General features: G+C 42.3%; 3 protein-coding genes across 3 annotated transcripts; 2 read left to right on the forward strand and 1 right to left on the reverse strand.

The window, feature by feature from the left end:
• Window positions 1-2,480: 2,480 nt before the first annotated feature.
• On the forward strand, window positions 2,481-3,854 carry NCS57_00470100 (DUF2235 domain-containing protein; the record flags this gene model as incomplete). Its single annotated transcript, XM_053054655.1, has 1 exon — window positions 2,481-3,854. One exon carries the CDS (start codon window positions 2,481-2,483, stop codon window positions 3,852-3,854), a length of 1,374 nt encoding a protein of 457 aa, XP_052916815.1.
• A 1,208-nt stretch (window positions 3,855-5,062) lies between these two features.
• NCS57_00470200 (uncharacterized protein) lies at window positions 5,063-6,148 on the forward strand (the record flags this gene model as incomplete). Its single annotated transcript, XM_053054656.1, has 2 exons — window positions 5,063-5,396; window positions 5,481-6,148. 2 exons carry the CDS (start codon window positions 5,063-5,065, stop codon window positions 6,146-6,148), a joined length of 1,002 nt encoding a protein of 333 aa, XP_052916816.1.
• Window positions 6,149-6,867: 719 nt separating this feature from the next.
• NCS57_00470300 (Fungal-trans domain-containing protein) lies at window positions 6,868-9,388 on the reverse strand (the record flags this gene model as incomplete). Its single annotated transcript, XM_053054657.1, has 8 exons — window positions 9,054-9,388; window positions 8,508-8,999; window positions 8,368-8,447; window positions 8,255-8,303; window positions 8,028-8,205; window positions 7,480-7,955; window positions 7,188-7,418; window positions 6,868-7,139 (listed from the first exon to the last, which is right to left on the reverse strand). Exons 1-8 carry the CDS (start codon window positions 9,208-9,210, stop codon window positions 6,868-6,870), a joined length of 1,935 nt encoding a protein of 644 aa, XP_052916817.1. The 5' UTR covers window positions 9,211-9,388.
• Window positions 9,389-15,877: the final 6,489 nt, after the last annotated feature.

A 15,877-nucleotide genomic window follows, 5' to 3' on the forward strand; every position in this document is an offset into this window, starting at 1 on the left:
AGAGGGTTCATTCCGATAAAGTTGGTGGGCATGCAATGAATATGACTTGTCGAAAAATCGTTGACCGGCGAAGATTTTCTTCGGGTCCCTCACTAGAAGAAAGAGAAGCCGGGTCAAGGGCTGTTTGTGTTGCATTCACTCCAAACTTAGAGATATGAAAGATTTCCACCAATACTCAGGATGGGGATATTCTCCTCGGGCGCTGATATACGGTAGTCGTTCCCGTCGTCTGACAAATGCTTTGCGATGGTTTGTCAAACTGAATGCGAAGGAATTGATGAGAGAGCAGCTCTTGATTTCTAGCTATTCTGACTAGAAAAGGAATGACTTTATATACGTAACATGACAGCTAGGAAATTGAAGGGACGGAAAGGAAACGTGCCCTTTGAAGCAGGCAGCGGCCTAACAGGAAGGTTCGACTTCCTCAGCTGCCTCGACTGCCTGGAAGGGTTTGTTGAGTGGCTCCTCGTGTCATGGCTTTGTCTGGTCTTTATGCTTTCATGGATTTGCAACCTAAATGCTGGTGCGCTGGGTGGGTGATGAGAGTTCCATTATCAATCATAACAGAGTTCTAGTTTGAAGCCAAGATCAACGTTGCACCCACGCCTGCGTTGTGTGTCATTGATGGCACGGGGGGCAAAATACCACAAGCTAATCGAACTGCTAGACCAACTCCCATCATTTCTCTGGCTGGTTCTCCACCCTAGCGGGAATGTATGTCTGCTGGACGATGCCGTCTACGGGTCAGGGTAGATTTGTTGAGATGCGGGTGATGTTCAATGAAGCAGAGTCCATGACTAGTATGAGACGTTTTTGTGGCTTATAACAGGCATTCTTTGCGAACGTATGTACACTGATGCAACCGAGGAGTTGTATATCTTGGTCTGACGGTAAGACAATAGCCTCACGGTTGCATGCGTGTTCAAGGACTGGAACATACGGCATAAGTGGGACTTCCCACCCCTAGGCCATCACATGTCAGCACATCCACTTGTAACGCAGTACACCCCATCAATTGACGAGCCGCAATCTGCGGCTAGAACCTTGAAAGTCTGAACAGCAGTTCGAACTCGATGTTCAAAGGCAATCCAATTGAACCTGCAGCCACCAAGGCTATCATTACAGACGTTGACGTGACGGCCAGACTAAAAATTAAGAAGACTTGTTGTGATGGGTGATTTAGAACCAAGACAAGGCATGTCAGCCCACCTCACGTTTACTGTGCCACCACCAGCTGGCGTAAGCCATGTGTCGCACTGAGCGTGCTAAAAGGATCAAGGGTCAGATAAATGATAATGAGTAGCAGCAGTGTGTTGATTGATTGATGTCTAAAGTGTGAGGTACTCCCACGAGACATAGTGCATAATGGACGGGAAGTAATGGCTACATTTCAAGCGCCCAGGCGGCATTCTCCTAACTTGTGTGATAATTGCCAACGAAGCCGGGTCGGCCGTAGATGTTGATTCCCGGTTCCTTCGGCTCAGAAAGCAATGTGTCTATTTTCATGGCAACGTCACCTTCACCTGGACTCCTTCGATCAGCTGATTTGGTTTGATATCTTGAAGCTTCACTACCCTACCATTAGTTATGTTCAGCTCTCCCAGCCGTGGCGTAGATTCACATGCTTCAGAATAACTTGCGATAATGCCACCAATCACCTTTTCTATTTGCTGACTTGGGTCTAAATGAAAGACACGTCATTATGAATTAATCTGACAGCCTCTAATACCTTCTCCAGCGCTCCATAGTTTGGCTTCGGTATTACCACCTCGAGACACGTTATTTGGTCGTCATGAAATCGATCTGATCAGTCCCATGAGTTTCAATAACCTTGATTCCAGTTCACGATCCATCCTATTCCTTGTTTACAAGGGCAAAGACTAATCAAGGTTCAATACTAATTAAGATTTCAGGCCGCCAGCTGCCTTGCCGATGTACCATGTAAGCGCCAGAGGGCATGGATCCGTGCGCAGGCAATTGTCATGCCCCAAAAGGCCCGGGCGTAAACTCCATCCACCCATCCAATTTCAAATGCAACTACGGAGGACCGTTTCGTAGCCCTTCAGCTCGTCCAGCAAAAAAAAGAGACAGCCATATCAAAAACTTCGTCCTACGCCAAGAAAACGCCACATCAGGTCATCCCTGTTGATCACAAGGGCACAAACAGTGCTGTACAGCACCGCTAATTTGCTTTCGATGCTCGCAGCTACAGTAGAGAGCACATCCACTACGAGCTCTCGATAGGTACTACTTAATCGGTGCTTCTAGCGGGAGCTACTCTAGAGCCTAGCCCAAAGTAAGTATCTTTTAGTCAGGCTGATACTGATGCTCGTCGATATGTCTGAACTAACAGAATTTTTAATATATTCCTCAGTATAAGAAGCGCGGACTTTCTCCCTTATCTATTTAGTCTAGCTTCGTGTTTCTTACACTGGCATTTTCTTTCTACTACATCTTATCTTTACAAGACCTGGATCGGAATGGCAACGACAAGAAGAGTTATCGTCCTGTGCGACGGTACCTGGTGCGGTCGAGAAACGAACACCAAGAGCAACATCAATTTCCTTGCGCAAATGGTTGGAATCAATTTGGCCGCGAATCCTGCTGTCTATAACTCACCAACTCACGACGTTCGTGCTAGATATTTCGACGGGGTCGGTTTGGGTGGTGATTTCATGAACTATCTCTGGAACGGCGCTTTTGCGACCCAGGCGGAAAAGGAGTGTACCGAGGTTTACGACTTCATCGTACAGAACTTCACTTGGAATGAGGATGTGCGCACGGAGGTGTGGATGTTCGGGATTAGTAGGGGTGCCTACATCGTCAGGTCGGTCGGCGGCATGATCAATACCTGCGGAATCATCCGAAACAGGGGAAACGCGGTGTTGATCAAGCAGGTCTATGGCATCTATCGGAGCCCGCATGCCGTTCATCACCCTTCGTCACCCGAGATGGACCAGTTCAGAACAAATGCCAGCTTTGCGGTGCGGTCGCCAATCAAATTCATGGGCATATTTGACACTGTTGGAAGTCGCGGCGTGCCGAGGCTAAACTATCACACCGGGTCCGGATTCGAGTGGCCCGAGTTCTATGACAACTTGGTATCGACCGCTGTGAAGAAGGTCTACCATGCCTTGGCAATGCATGACCGTTTTTGGGCATTTCAACCATGCCTAGCGTCGAGGAACCCGAGCCATGCCGACAATCCAGATCTTGCTGACCTCGAGATACACCAAACATGGTTCCCGGGCTGTCATTACGACCTTGCTAGACAGGAATTCCAGTTCCTCCGAGAAGGAGGCACGATGCTGGAAAGTGCCTTGTTCCCTATACTCAACATATTCAGTAACACGGTCTACCCCAACGAGAAGCTCGCAGATCTGGTCCTGTTGTGGATGCTTGAAGGCATACAAGCAGAAGGAGGGGGAGCTATTGTCAGTCAGGACACGGCAGGCAACCCTTCCAGCATCGCGGCAGAAATAAACAGCATCCAGCAGCTCATCACGACGAACAGCAAGGGCACTGGCGACGTATACTCCAATATCCTCAGCTACCTTCCTGGGGGGAGGCTCTTCTCCGCTCCGCTAGCCTGGTGGAAGAATCTTAACAAAACCGCATACGCTATCCTGTTTCAACCAGTGGACAGATCGATACCCGATCCGGGTATCGGTAATGGGAATGTCTCTCATGTGTGGAATGAGGTCTATCACTATATGAACGCCGATAATAACATTGGAGAGAATATCATTGAGGAAATTGCTGATGTCCGACCGCCGCGATATCCGTCGCAGACTTACCAGAAATATCTCACGTACATGGCGGCGGTTGGACGGCCACCGGTTGGACCACCCTAGAAAACGGCGACTGTACAGAGCTGCCGATCTTTGGCAGATGCCCTCATTCAGCAAAGTAAAATGTATGACGAGAGTATGGGGAGTCGCAAGTCAAACGCGCGTGGCGGACGCGCTTTGGAGGGGTTCCTGTCTGGATATGCACTTGAGTATTCCGGCTAGTAGTTTCCGCTTTCGTGATATTTAGTTTTTTCCGAATATTGCCTTGATGTCATCGATTTGCCGCATACATGGACAGTCTCATGGTGATAGTATCGGGCCACCCTTACCACTCCTTGGGTAGTCGCCTCGCGTAGCAATTCACCTTCCTAATCAAGTTCCAAGTATTGCCATGAGTCTTAATAACGAGCGGTGCATGTGAGTCTCTCTCTGAATGGGCTTTCTAATATGGTGTTTGCCTGCAGAAGATGTTCGCATTAAGTGTGAGTTTGAGAAAAATCGGATTGAGAGAGAATTGTGGACCGAATATGGCCAAATCGACAGATATCAAATATAGCCAGGGAAATGTGTTTCCAGATCCCGGCTACCCCGTCCCGAAAGTTAATGTAATATCTTTGGTTAGTATTCTTGAGGGTGGTGGGCGGGTAAAGCGTACCCCGCGTTCCGGATCTGGTGAACTTGGGGAAACAGGGGCAATGTCTCGGGATCTACCCAACCGCGTTTCCGAGACCTATCCGCTATCCCCGATAGCTATCTTGCGTCGGCCCGAGGCCTCAGCATTTGCCAGGACCAGAACAAGCCTTCCTTTATCCCCGATGGGGCATTGTCATTCGCTGGTTTCCTCGGATTCGACGGAAGCCACATCGTGTGGGTATGATTTGACGAAATCGCATTCATCTACTTCTTGAAACGTATAATATTCGGCGCTTCTGCATAGCCAAAGCCCATCGTTCAATCACAACTTACACTTGCCCGAATTACGAACTCACTTCCAAAATTATGGGTGCCTTGATCAATTCTCAACTTTTGGATCAGCATACTCCGGCCTCCTTGCTGGGCTATGGCCTAGTGGCGCTCGTTTCATCCACAGTGAATAATTTTACACAGACATTTACCTGAAAATGAACTAATCCATACTTGCACAGATCATAGGGCAAATCGTCTTTTTCCTGACCTCGAAGATTCGCCATATCCCGGGACCATTCTGGGCTAAAATCTCTTCTCTTTGGCTCGTGTCGCAATGCCGCCAAACTCGTCGGTCGGTAGCCGTCATGGAGCAACATGATAAGTACGGCAGTTTTGTCAGGATTGCTCCTAATCATGTTTCTATCAATGACCCCTCTGCTGTTACTCAGATTTATGGTCATAAGACTGGCTTTACGAAGAGCGACTTCTATGACGCCTTCGTACAAGTGAGGCCGGTTCTTTTCAATGCTCGCGATGGCGCAACGCACACGAGAAAGAAGAAATACATGAACCCAGCCTTTTCCGCGAGAGCACTAACCGAATTTGAGCCTCACATGAACGTTGAACTGCTAGCCTGGAAGCGCCAGCTACTTAGGTTCCACAAAGAGGTAGAGGGACGTGTTGACTTTGTGGTGTGGAGTAAGGAAACCTTTCATTTGTTTTTAATCGCCTTGCGCCCTGGTTTGTTCTCTCATTCATGAACCCGCTAATAGCATATATTAGCAAATTATCTTGCCTTTGATGTTATCGGAAGTTTTTCTTTTGGCAGGCCGTTCGGCTTCATCGAGAAGGGTAACGACCCGTACAATCTAATTCGGACTATCGATATGCGTGGAGAAGTCCTCAACGCCCTTGGTTCTTTAACTCCCTGGCTAAGGCCATTCATGAAATATTACTTTCTGGATCCATTCTGGCCTTCTGGATTGAAGGCTACCGCTAATCTGGAAAAGATTGGTCGCGAGGCATTCCTCCTGCGTAAGGAAAGTGCGGATGATCGTCGTGATCTTCTCAGCTATCTCTTCGCAGCAGCAGATGCAAAGAACAAAGATCCAATAGACGAAAACGAGATCATTGCGGAATCCATCAGCTTCATCGTTGGAGGTAGCGACACCACCAGCAGCACCATGACCAACTTCATTGACATGGTCTCCCGCGATCCTACAATACAGTCGCGACTTCAGCAGGAACTCGACGAGGGATTTCCAGGTGAACAGGCTGATGACTGGGTTCCTGAAGAGGGTCAAGTTGCCAAACTTCCGTATCTGGTTGCAGTTTTGCGAGAAGTAATGCGACTCCGACCTACGAGTGCAACTGGCCTAGAACGAATAACTCCTGCGGGAGGGAAAATGGTGGCAGGAAAGTTTATCCCCGAAGAGGTGAGGGCAGATTGACTTCCAAATCATAACCTTGGAACGTGTGCTAATCATCTGGTATCTTGGTAGACAGTCATCAGCGTGCCAACTTGCGGGGTGATGATGAATCCACAGATATTCAAATGTCCCACAGAGTTCATGCCTGAAAGGTGGCTTGACGGAGACTCTAGCAACCTTATCGACCATTTCTTTCCATTCTCTACCGGACCTCGAGCCTGCATCGGAAGAAAGTATGTGCTCTACGGCTCCAGCCATGTTGCAATCGTGGGCTAATGACAGTAGTTTCGCATGGATGGAGATTTTGAAAGCCATGGCATTGCTATTCAAGCTCTTTGACGTTGAAAGACTCAACGACAAGTCAACTATGATAAGGGAAGGCTTCTTCAATAAAGCTGCTGAGTGTGAAGTGAAATTACGAAAACGTCAATAAGCGAGGTGCCCAGTTCTCAGAATAGCAGCCCCACAGACAGTTATATACCTTGAAAGCTAAATAGGCACGCAGTTGGATATATATAGCCCTTAGAAACCAGAGAGAAGTGACAAATGGTAATGACCAACGGTGATAACTCCAATGAGCCTGGACTGTTGTGGATTGAGCTTAGCGGGGAGCACCACAGTCATTGATGATCGAGTCGCAATTCGCTAACTACAACGTACGCGAACTATTGACTTGGATATCTAAGTCTTATTATGAACATGTACAGCGCAATGCACCTTGAGGCCAGCATCCATAGCCTTCACATTGTCATCAAACTGACAAGACCAGGATCAACACCAATGATGTCCCCCAGTTCTTCAAGATTCCCTGCCGCCCACCATTGAGACAAGTTCTCGAGAGGATCAAACATGTGGGTTGGTGCTGGTGCCAGTGGCTCTTGTGGGTTGGATGGTATTCCAACAGCCACACCTTCACCCGAGCCGAGGGAGGTTGATGGTTCTAAAGGATTTGGTGAGCTTCTGGCGCAGAGCGTGGACAAGATAGAAGGCCCATTCTTAGGGTCGTATTTTCCTATACAATTCTCAGCAACAACATGGCATACTGCAGTTTTTGACTGACCTAGTATTAGACAGATTCTGACAAGTTTTGCTAGAATCGCCAGCACCCGCCTAGCTGGTTTTGCATCCTTGCCGATTCGCTCAGTGGCTTCAATAGCCCGTGTTAATCTGGTCGTCAACTCGGAAACAAGCTTTGGATCTGCTTGAGGGTCTGTCGCCCTGGATGAGGCGCTGTTGCGCGTGTCCAGTAATAGAAGAATGCGGCTGAAGATAACAAGTGCCGCATTGAAAGCTAGTGAACTTGTTCAATATCACCACCGCTAGGGATGAATCCAACATGCAGAGACACTCACTGAAATATACTGAGTACCACCAAGCGCCCAGAAGATCCATCGACTCAGTCACGCGGTGGATAATGTCAATAATTTGCACCGCTGAGTCCTGGCAGATGATGACGCTCAAGTTCCATGTCTGCTCGGTAAAGGTCTTCTCTCTATTTCTTTCCCAAGATGGAGTCCTTTTACTCCAGGGCAGATGACTTAGCACCGGGCGGTGGAGTAGAATCCTTACGTTGAGATATCGCAGCTGAGTCACAACACTGAGACGGGCGAATACTGGATGGTAATGTGGCTGGGACCATTCGCTCAACCCAAAGTTTTCCCAAGGTCGTAGCCGTAGCTTCTCGGGTAGGCTCATTTTCCAGCTGCTCAGATCCTCTTCGATGAGAAATATGTCCTGCATCCGAACTGCAGTGTTTTCTGCAATTTCTTCATCCAGATTCTGTCCATACAGTTTAGTAACAACCGTGCCCATAATCTCGTAGAGCTTTCTGCCATGCAATTATGTCAATACAAAGAGGCTTTCCAGCTGCAACTGCTGATAACTCTGAAGGTGCACTTACAATGTGGCGATGAAGAAACAGGTCGTGTTGGTTTGTCCAGACTCGCTGTACTCACCAACCTGGTTTGCCGTGTGTGAAGGACCATCTAGACTGGCATCAAGTGGAAGTTCAAGATTCATGTGTTCGTTTTGAATAATAGGTGGCCGTCCTAACGTCATACTGAGGGCTCTAAGGTTTTCTAATAAGTCTAGGCGGGACTAGATTGGAGAGGAAACCTGGAGACGTACCTATCCACCACGAAGCAGCCAAACCACAGTCGCTTCCGAATCTCTCTCTCTAACCCTTGCGATTGGTTCAGTCTTGAAGGTGAGTGTAGGCCTAGTCTGAGTCCGGCTTGTACGGCCAGACCATGTAGAGTGCATGCCTCTTCGGGACGCTGAGTACCCTGGCAGTACAGGCTCAGAAGGAGCAGAGATTGTACTGAGGTGTAAGTCAGCATCTATGATCGCCATACGGGAGAAAGGAGGCCTTTCTACTTACTTTCTTCCAAGTCATTTGACTGTCGAGCCCCACTCGACCGCAGGGCGAGTGCACGGTTGAAAAAAACGTCAGCTTCCGTAGCACATTTTGTGATTGCCTGCTCTGGTTTTGCACTGATATAAGTAGCAAAGGCAAAGATTGCATTGAAGAGACATAACAAAGAATGACGAAGACCAGAGAATTGCTTGTCTTTGGAAGCATAGTATGATGCTAGGACTTGCTTCTCGCTAACAAAAGGAAACATAGTTCCGGTGTCTGAGAAATAGAGTTTTATCAAACAGACGGCTCGAGACTCGACGGGAAGCACCTGAGGACTTATGGAGGCGGGGCTGTCGGGAGTTGACGGCGCAGTACTAGCAATGGGTGATTGCAGGCGTGCGATAGACTCTTCGGGTATTGATTGATTCAGACGATGTGAAGGTCCAACAGTCCTTAGAGCGGCCGATGTTGCCCGTGAGACAATACGCAGGAACGAGATATTTGACGAAGGGCCTCCGGAAACGGGCAATGAGCTCCGAGAACATGATGGTGGGCAATCTAACTCACCAAAAAATCGCGTATCCGTATCACCGCTATGCATGGCTGCCAAGCCGTCAACAGTATCCACCTCCGTATCCTCAGCTTGAGCTTCATTTGTAGGTCCTAGAAAGACTTCTTGGGATGTGTCGGGCGCTTCCCAGGCTGTGCATGGGCGTCGATGCATTGGCCTACCTTGAGCCGTCTCTTGATTCTGCACTAATTGCCGGAGTGTCCATTCAATCGCTCTCAGACGTTCACCATAGTCATTCTGTACTCTTTTCACAGCAGTCAATAAACATTCGATCATTCATGATACGGGCGGGGATAACTGACTTCTTCTGGCTCTCTTTTTGAAGGGGTTCCTCATACACACATTGAAGGCCTCCGTCAGCACAAAAGGCACAAGATGGTCGGGCGCCATCACACTATAATAGTTAGATCATCATATATCTGTTTTTTTTTTCTTGCAGGATTTTACTCGTGTCTTTCTATGCCGGCATGAAGTGCATGCGACCGCAATACGACGTCGCTTGAAGGCTGACTGTTCACCTCCTGCGGACCCAGTCGTCGATGGGGCAGGCAGAGATTGAGCCGCGGAATTGGTGGCGACCGTGCTATTGGGGGATGCGAGTGGCATGAGGGAACAAATAGTATAGCTGGAGACGAACTTAACTCAGGTTTGAGAGTTTAAGAGAATCTAAATAAATGGGAACTTGGGCATTATGTTGCTTGCAGCTGAACGGTCACATGACAAGTCAACTTCCGGGGTAGCATCGGTAGGCCCGCCCGACATACCCGATGCTTGATGGCGCTAATGGAAATCGGGTTTGGCATTAATTTACCCCGCTTTGTCTGAGAAATCTAGTAGGCCTGCTGGATGCGATACGATCGGCTCTAACAATGACCCTCCCGATATCGATTGGTTCTGGTTTTGAGTGAGCGGCAAACACTAGAAGCCAAGGGGATCACTAGTTGTTCCTGAAAGCGACCGCTTCGATTAGACTTCTTTCACCCCTTAAGACACTACAAGGCCCCTAGCCACTCAACAATCATAGTACCAAGACCCACACCATCTTCTTGCGCTACCCAGTGTCTAGTTGCCAAAATTTTCGTAGATGCCCGGGCGAGAAGGCTCGACGTTATGCCGGCTGCTTCTTGAGGAACTGCAGGATCAAACTTCCCAAGAATGGTCAAAAATGGTGTCTGGATAATAGCCACGGGATCCAACTCCTTTTCATCCTCGAACTTCTCTAGGAAGGCTTTGTACCAGTTCATCGGAGCCTCCCAGCCGCCGCGCCAGTACGTATGCAAATAGTTCTCGTTCGCAGCATCGTCCCAAATCTGTGGCTTCCTCAGCCAGTCCAGGGGCACTTGGCCGGTCAACAACCTCGGCTTGAGTTCTCGCATTGGGATGGCAGTCTCGGCCGCACCGCGGACGACGGCATTCTAAAAAACCGGCAATTTCTCCCTCATGAGGCTTGGCGTCCCGTCAGCGGTGAAGAATTTCCAGTAGGAGAAATTAGGGTGCTGCTGGATGAACTCGTCCATCGTGATTCCTTTCTGCAAAGGAGGGATGTAGGTCCCAGTGATGCTGATGCATGCCGACACTCTTGCTTGATGGTGCAACATGACACGAGAGGCCAGCTGGCTGCCCCAATCATGGCCGATTACAATGAACTGGGCCACAACATTAATATCTGGGCTCAGTCTTGCCACTGTAGGTTTTGTACCTTCTCGTTATCTGCCACTCCGGCATGGGATAGGATCTCCATCATGTCTTGGGCCATGGCCTTCAGCCGATACATGCTGTGGTTTACAGGTTTCGACGATTCACCGAACCCAAGTAGGTCAGGTATGATGCATCGAATATCGCGGGAGAGTAAGACAGGAACGATGTAACGCCAGCCGTACGAATAGTCCCCATGGCCATGTAGAAGAAGAGCAATTTTCTTTGCGGGAACGGAAGTTGGCCCTGCGTGGTAATATTTGTAGACGAGATGGCTTGTCGTCACGCAGGTCCGCTGGGTGCCATTATCGTAGTCGTATGTCTCCATCGAGTCGGCTCGTATTTCTCGTTGCTTAAAGTAACCGTAAAATATAGAGTAGAGGTTTCCCTACACAAAGGCAAGGCTGAATGGTCGGGTATGGAGGTGAATCCGGACGATAAATATTGGTTTCTCCCAAACTCAAGGCAGCTTGACCCGTGCGGTCCTTTCCTCCACGGGCGGGACACTCTGGTCCTTCGTTTACCCCACGGGACGCTCCCGTGGAGTGAGTGGTCCTCAAGCCTCTCAATCCTCACAGAAAGATGGCCACGCCGCCATCCCCCGATCAAGGCCGGCTAGTGCCAGATCCAAGATAAAGGCACCAAGGTCTCCCAAGCAAGAATGAATCCAAGCTAGGGCACAAATACTGAGCTCGCGCGATTAAAGATAGAATTGTTGAAGTAGGGGAGTAGTCACGTGCAGCTTTGGGTTTGAAGATTGGATGTGGATGCTGTCTGTCGGATACGTAGTACGTGCCTTGTCTTTCATGTCAGGGTGGATGTAGTAGATGAATGTTGGATATGAGATTTGTCCGTATTGACCAGTCAAACAAACGTTCAATTCCATGATAAGGTCGATATATTGACGATGAGGCTGGTGATTTTATTGCTCTTGTTGAAGTTGTGTTGTGATGTTGATGTGCCTGAGCTTGGTTTGTAACCCGGCGATGTCCTTGTGTACGAGTTGTATTGTCTGATTTTGTCGCATTGGGCTTGGGTTCGTTCCTCGTCTAGGTGAGCCCCTAGCGCCTTGATGATTCGGGAGACGAACATTACTTCGTTTGCTGCCTGAGAGAGGGCAAAGGAGCTCTGCCTCCGTGGCGGAAGTCGTGTCGGTCGTTTGTTTGTTAGCCCTCCATCTGAACGTTCCCCAAACAATCCTATGACGTAGGCTTGTGAGCAGTATGGTATGGCAGTGGAGCGCTAGCTCCCTTGGATTGGTCTGGCTTTTGGGTACGGGATATACTTATTTGGCTTTCCCGGTGCTTGCAGGAATTACGTTTAGCTACGCCATCGACTCCTGTACCTCGGAAGAAATGGCAAGGCAGCGGTGTTAAAAAGCGTTGTACCCGCCTCGATCTCGTTTGGATTTGCGCATTATATGCCTAATTAGACGATCCGAGTCGGGCCTGGGACTGTTTACTCGGTGCTGGCAGCCATTGTTTGGGCGCTTCTGTTGTTTGGAATTCCCATGTTCTACTTTGGGCCCAAGTTAAGAGACCTAACGAATCGCTACATCTGAACGCATCTATCTAGATGGACGAAACCGTCGCGGAAAGCGCACTCTAGCATCCCTAGACGCGACATTAAACGATTCTGGGCCCTGATTTCTATTTATGTTGTCCAACTCAGTTGATGAGGCATGGTGTATTACTTGTAGCATGTTGGAAAAGCGTATCAGACGGACAGGGCATTGCAAGGAGCCTTCATGGAACTATCTCACCATAAACCAAGCATGAACGCCATACCCGTCATGGATTCTCTCAAGCTTGCATTGCTGTGAGAGATACGTGGTAAAGAGCGCCAGTGCAGGAGACGTGGCGATAGGTACAGGTAGTAGTAGAAATTGATCGCTGGCCTCTGTCCCGGAGCAGGCCAGCTCTGGCCCATTTTAAGCTCTCCAGGACCCTTCTTGGGCCCAAGCTCGGCCCTAGTGCTGAGTAGATCGAGATCGTACCTAACGCTGCAATTGGCTCGCTGTTTGGTAAGACAATTCGCTGGTGACGTTTGGTTTTGTGCCTTGAGGAACGAGGAACGAGGTGACGAAAGGGGCCTACGAAGCAGAGTCCGTTATCACAAGCTAGTTCTATACGTTCTAGGTTTAGCCCATATAAGGTATTTCCTTATACCTATTCCTATTTCTTAGATTAATTAGTATTATTCTTATTTCCCTAAATTTATCTTTTATTAGATTTCTTTATATAATATTTAAAATATTAAGTATTAATCTTAATAGCTAATATACTTAATAACTAAGTATCTTAAATAAATAAGTATCTTAAAAATCTCTTAACTTTTATTATTATTACCTAACTAACTACTTAATATAGTATAAAATAATTATAAAGCTAAAACACTTTTTATTTTTTAATTCTTTTAAAAAAAGCTAAGATTAAGTCTTTAATATACTATAAGTATATATATTTTACTAAAGAAATAAAATATACTAATTATATAGCTAAACTTCTAATATATTTTTCTTTTTAATATCCTTTTAAAAAAAGATATTATATACTTTTTTTTAAACTTAATATTATAAAAAATAATAAAAGTAATTAATTAACTAATCGTAATAATAATTATACTAAGGAAAAAAGCCTAAAGGTCTCTTTTCTTATTATAATTAATTAAAATAATAATAATAATAATAATTAAAGGCTATAGCATTTAACCCTGTTTATATATAAGAAATTACCTAATAGCCTAAAATAGCTTAATATTTATTTCTCTTAACTTATAGCTCTATAAAATAATAAGCTTTAATAGCTAGATTAGGGTAAAATTATAGATTAAAGATAGGTCTCTAATATATATAAGACTTTAATTTACTAAGTCTTAAATAATAGCTTAACTATAGAGCTTTTAGGAGGTCCCTATATATATAATATTAATCCGGGGTTATCCTAATTAATTAATAGCTTTAATAGCCGCCTTATATCTTTATAATTACCTCCCCTCTAGATATCTTAATCCTTAAGATCTTTAAGTAAATAAAAAAGCTTTAAAATATTTCCTTTAAGTTCTTTAATTTATAAATAAAGCCATAATAAAAAGATTTTAATATATTACCTTTATTATTTAAAATTAATTTTTATTTTTCCTTTATTATATTATAAATAATTAAAAATATTTTATTAATTCTTTAATATTATTAGCTTTATTAAGGTCTTATTTTTATTTTAGCTTATTAATATTTATTACTTAATATATAATATTTTAATCTTTTTTATTATAATAATAATTTATTTTTTTATTATAGTTTTTTTATATATTTTATTTCTTTTTTATAATATTTATTTTTAATACTATTATTTATATCTTTAGGCTTTATTATATTTAGAGATATAATATTATAAGTTTTTTTTAGCTAATTTATTAATTGTATATTATTAACCTCTAGCTTAGATTTTTAATAAGCTCTTTAATATTACTTAGTAATATTAGAATTTTTATATTATTTTCTAAGAGTATTACTTAAATAATATTAATTCTTTAATAAATATTAGCTTAATAACCTTTTATATTAATATTTAGTATGATATTATTATTTTTAATAATTATAATATTACTTAAAATACTATTAAGGATTAATATATTAACCTAGCTAAGAATATTAATAATTAAATAATAACTAGCTATTAGCTTACTAAGCTTATTTTTATTTATAAGCTTTAATTTATTTATATCCTTATAAGTATAAGTTTCTTTTTCTTTTATTTTATATTTCTTATTAATTTAATATATAAGCCTAAGTCTATATTAATAAGATTAAGATTTATAATATTATTAATATTACTTAGCTTATTTATACTTATAATAATATTAAGCTTTATTTCTTTTATTATATATTAATTTACTTTTAGTTTCCTAAGATTATATCTATTTTTAATAAAAAAAAACTTATTTTTTTTAATATAATTTATCTTAGCTATTTATTATATATATCCTTATTATTATATTTACTAATATTTTTATTATTATTTATATTATACTATATATTAGTATTTTTTTTATTCCTTATAATATAAAATACCTTATTAATAATAATAATAATAATAATAATAATAATAATAATAATAATAATAATAATAATAATAATAATAATAATAATAATAATAATAATAATAATAATAATAATAATAATAATAATAATAATAATATAAGCTCTAATAGTAATTTATTTTTTATTTTTTTTATTCTTAAGAAAGCTTATATTATTTAGGCTATTACTTAACGTAAGGCTAAGGCTGAGAGTAAGGAGCTAATAAACCCTTAGCCTTTTAATACTAATAGCTTTAATATTAGGCTTTTTAATTTATAAGTAATTATTCTTAGTTACAATTTATTTTTTATAGTTTTTAGCTTATATTTAATAATAGCTTAATAATAATTATTTTCTTATAATTTTATTAAGTTATAAGTTTTATTATTTATTTTTCTTATTTAAGTTTTTATTATAATTAATATTTTTATTTTTTATAAATATCTTATTAAGATATTAATTATGTATTATTTTATTTCTTACAATTCTTTTTTATAACCTTATAATATTTCTTAATTATTATTTTTGTTTTTTTTAAGTAATAATTAAGTTTTTATATTTTATATTTTATTAGCTAATCTTTTTATTTATTAAAATAAAATAATATTTTATTAATATCTTTATAATTTATTATTTTTTTTATTTCTTATTTATTAAACTTAGCTTTAAGCTCTAATAAGATTTTTAATATTATAATATTATTTAGCTAATTATTTTATAACTTGAAAAGTAATATATAAAATATATTTTATAAATCTTAATAAGTTTCTAATTATTTTATTATATAGGCTTATTTATTATACCTTATAAAAATTTTAATCTTAATAAATCTTAGGGCTAATTTAGGGTATTTAAACCTCTAATTTTTTATAAATATTTTAATATATTATCCCTAATAATATATTTATAGCATATATTTAATATTATAATATTTAAATTAAAATTTTATATATAATATTAATAGTCTCTTATTAGCTTATATATTTAGCTAAATATCTCTAAATACTTAATAATACCTTAGATATTTATTTTTACCTCTAAGGG

This window comes from Fusarium keratoplasticum, chromosome 3 (assembly GCF_025433545.1).
Source record: "Fusarium keratoplasticum isolate Fu6.1 chromosome 3, whole genome shotgun sequence".
Classification (NCBI taxonomy): domain Eukaryota; kingdom Fungi; phylum Ascomycota; class Sordariomycetes; order Hypocreales; family Nectriaceae; genus Fusarium; species Fusarium keratoplasticum.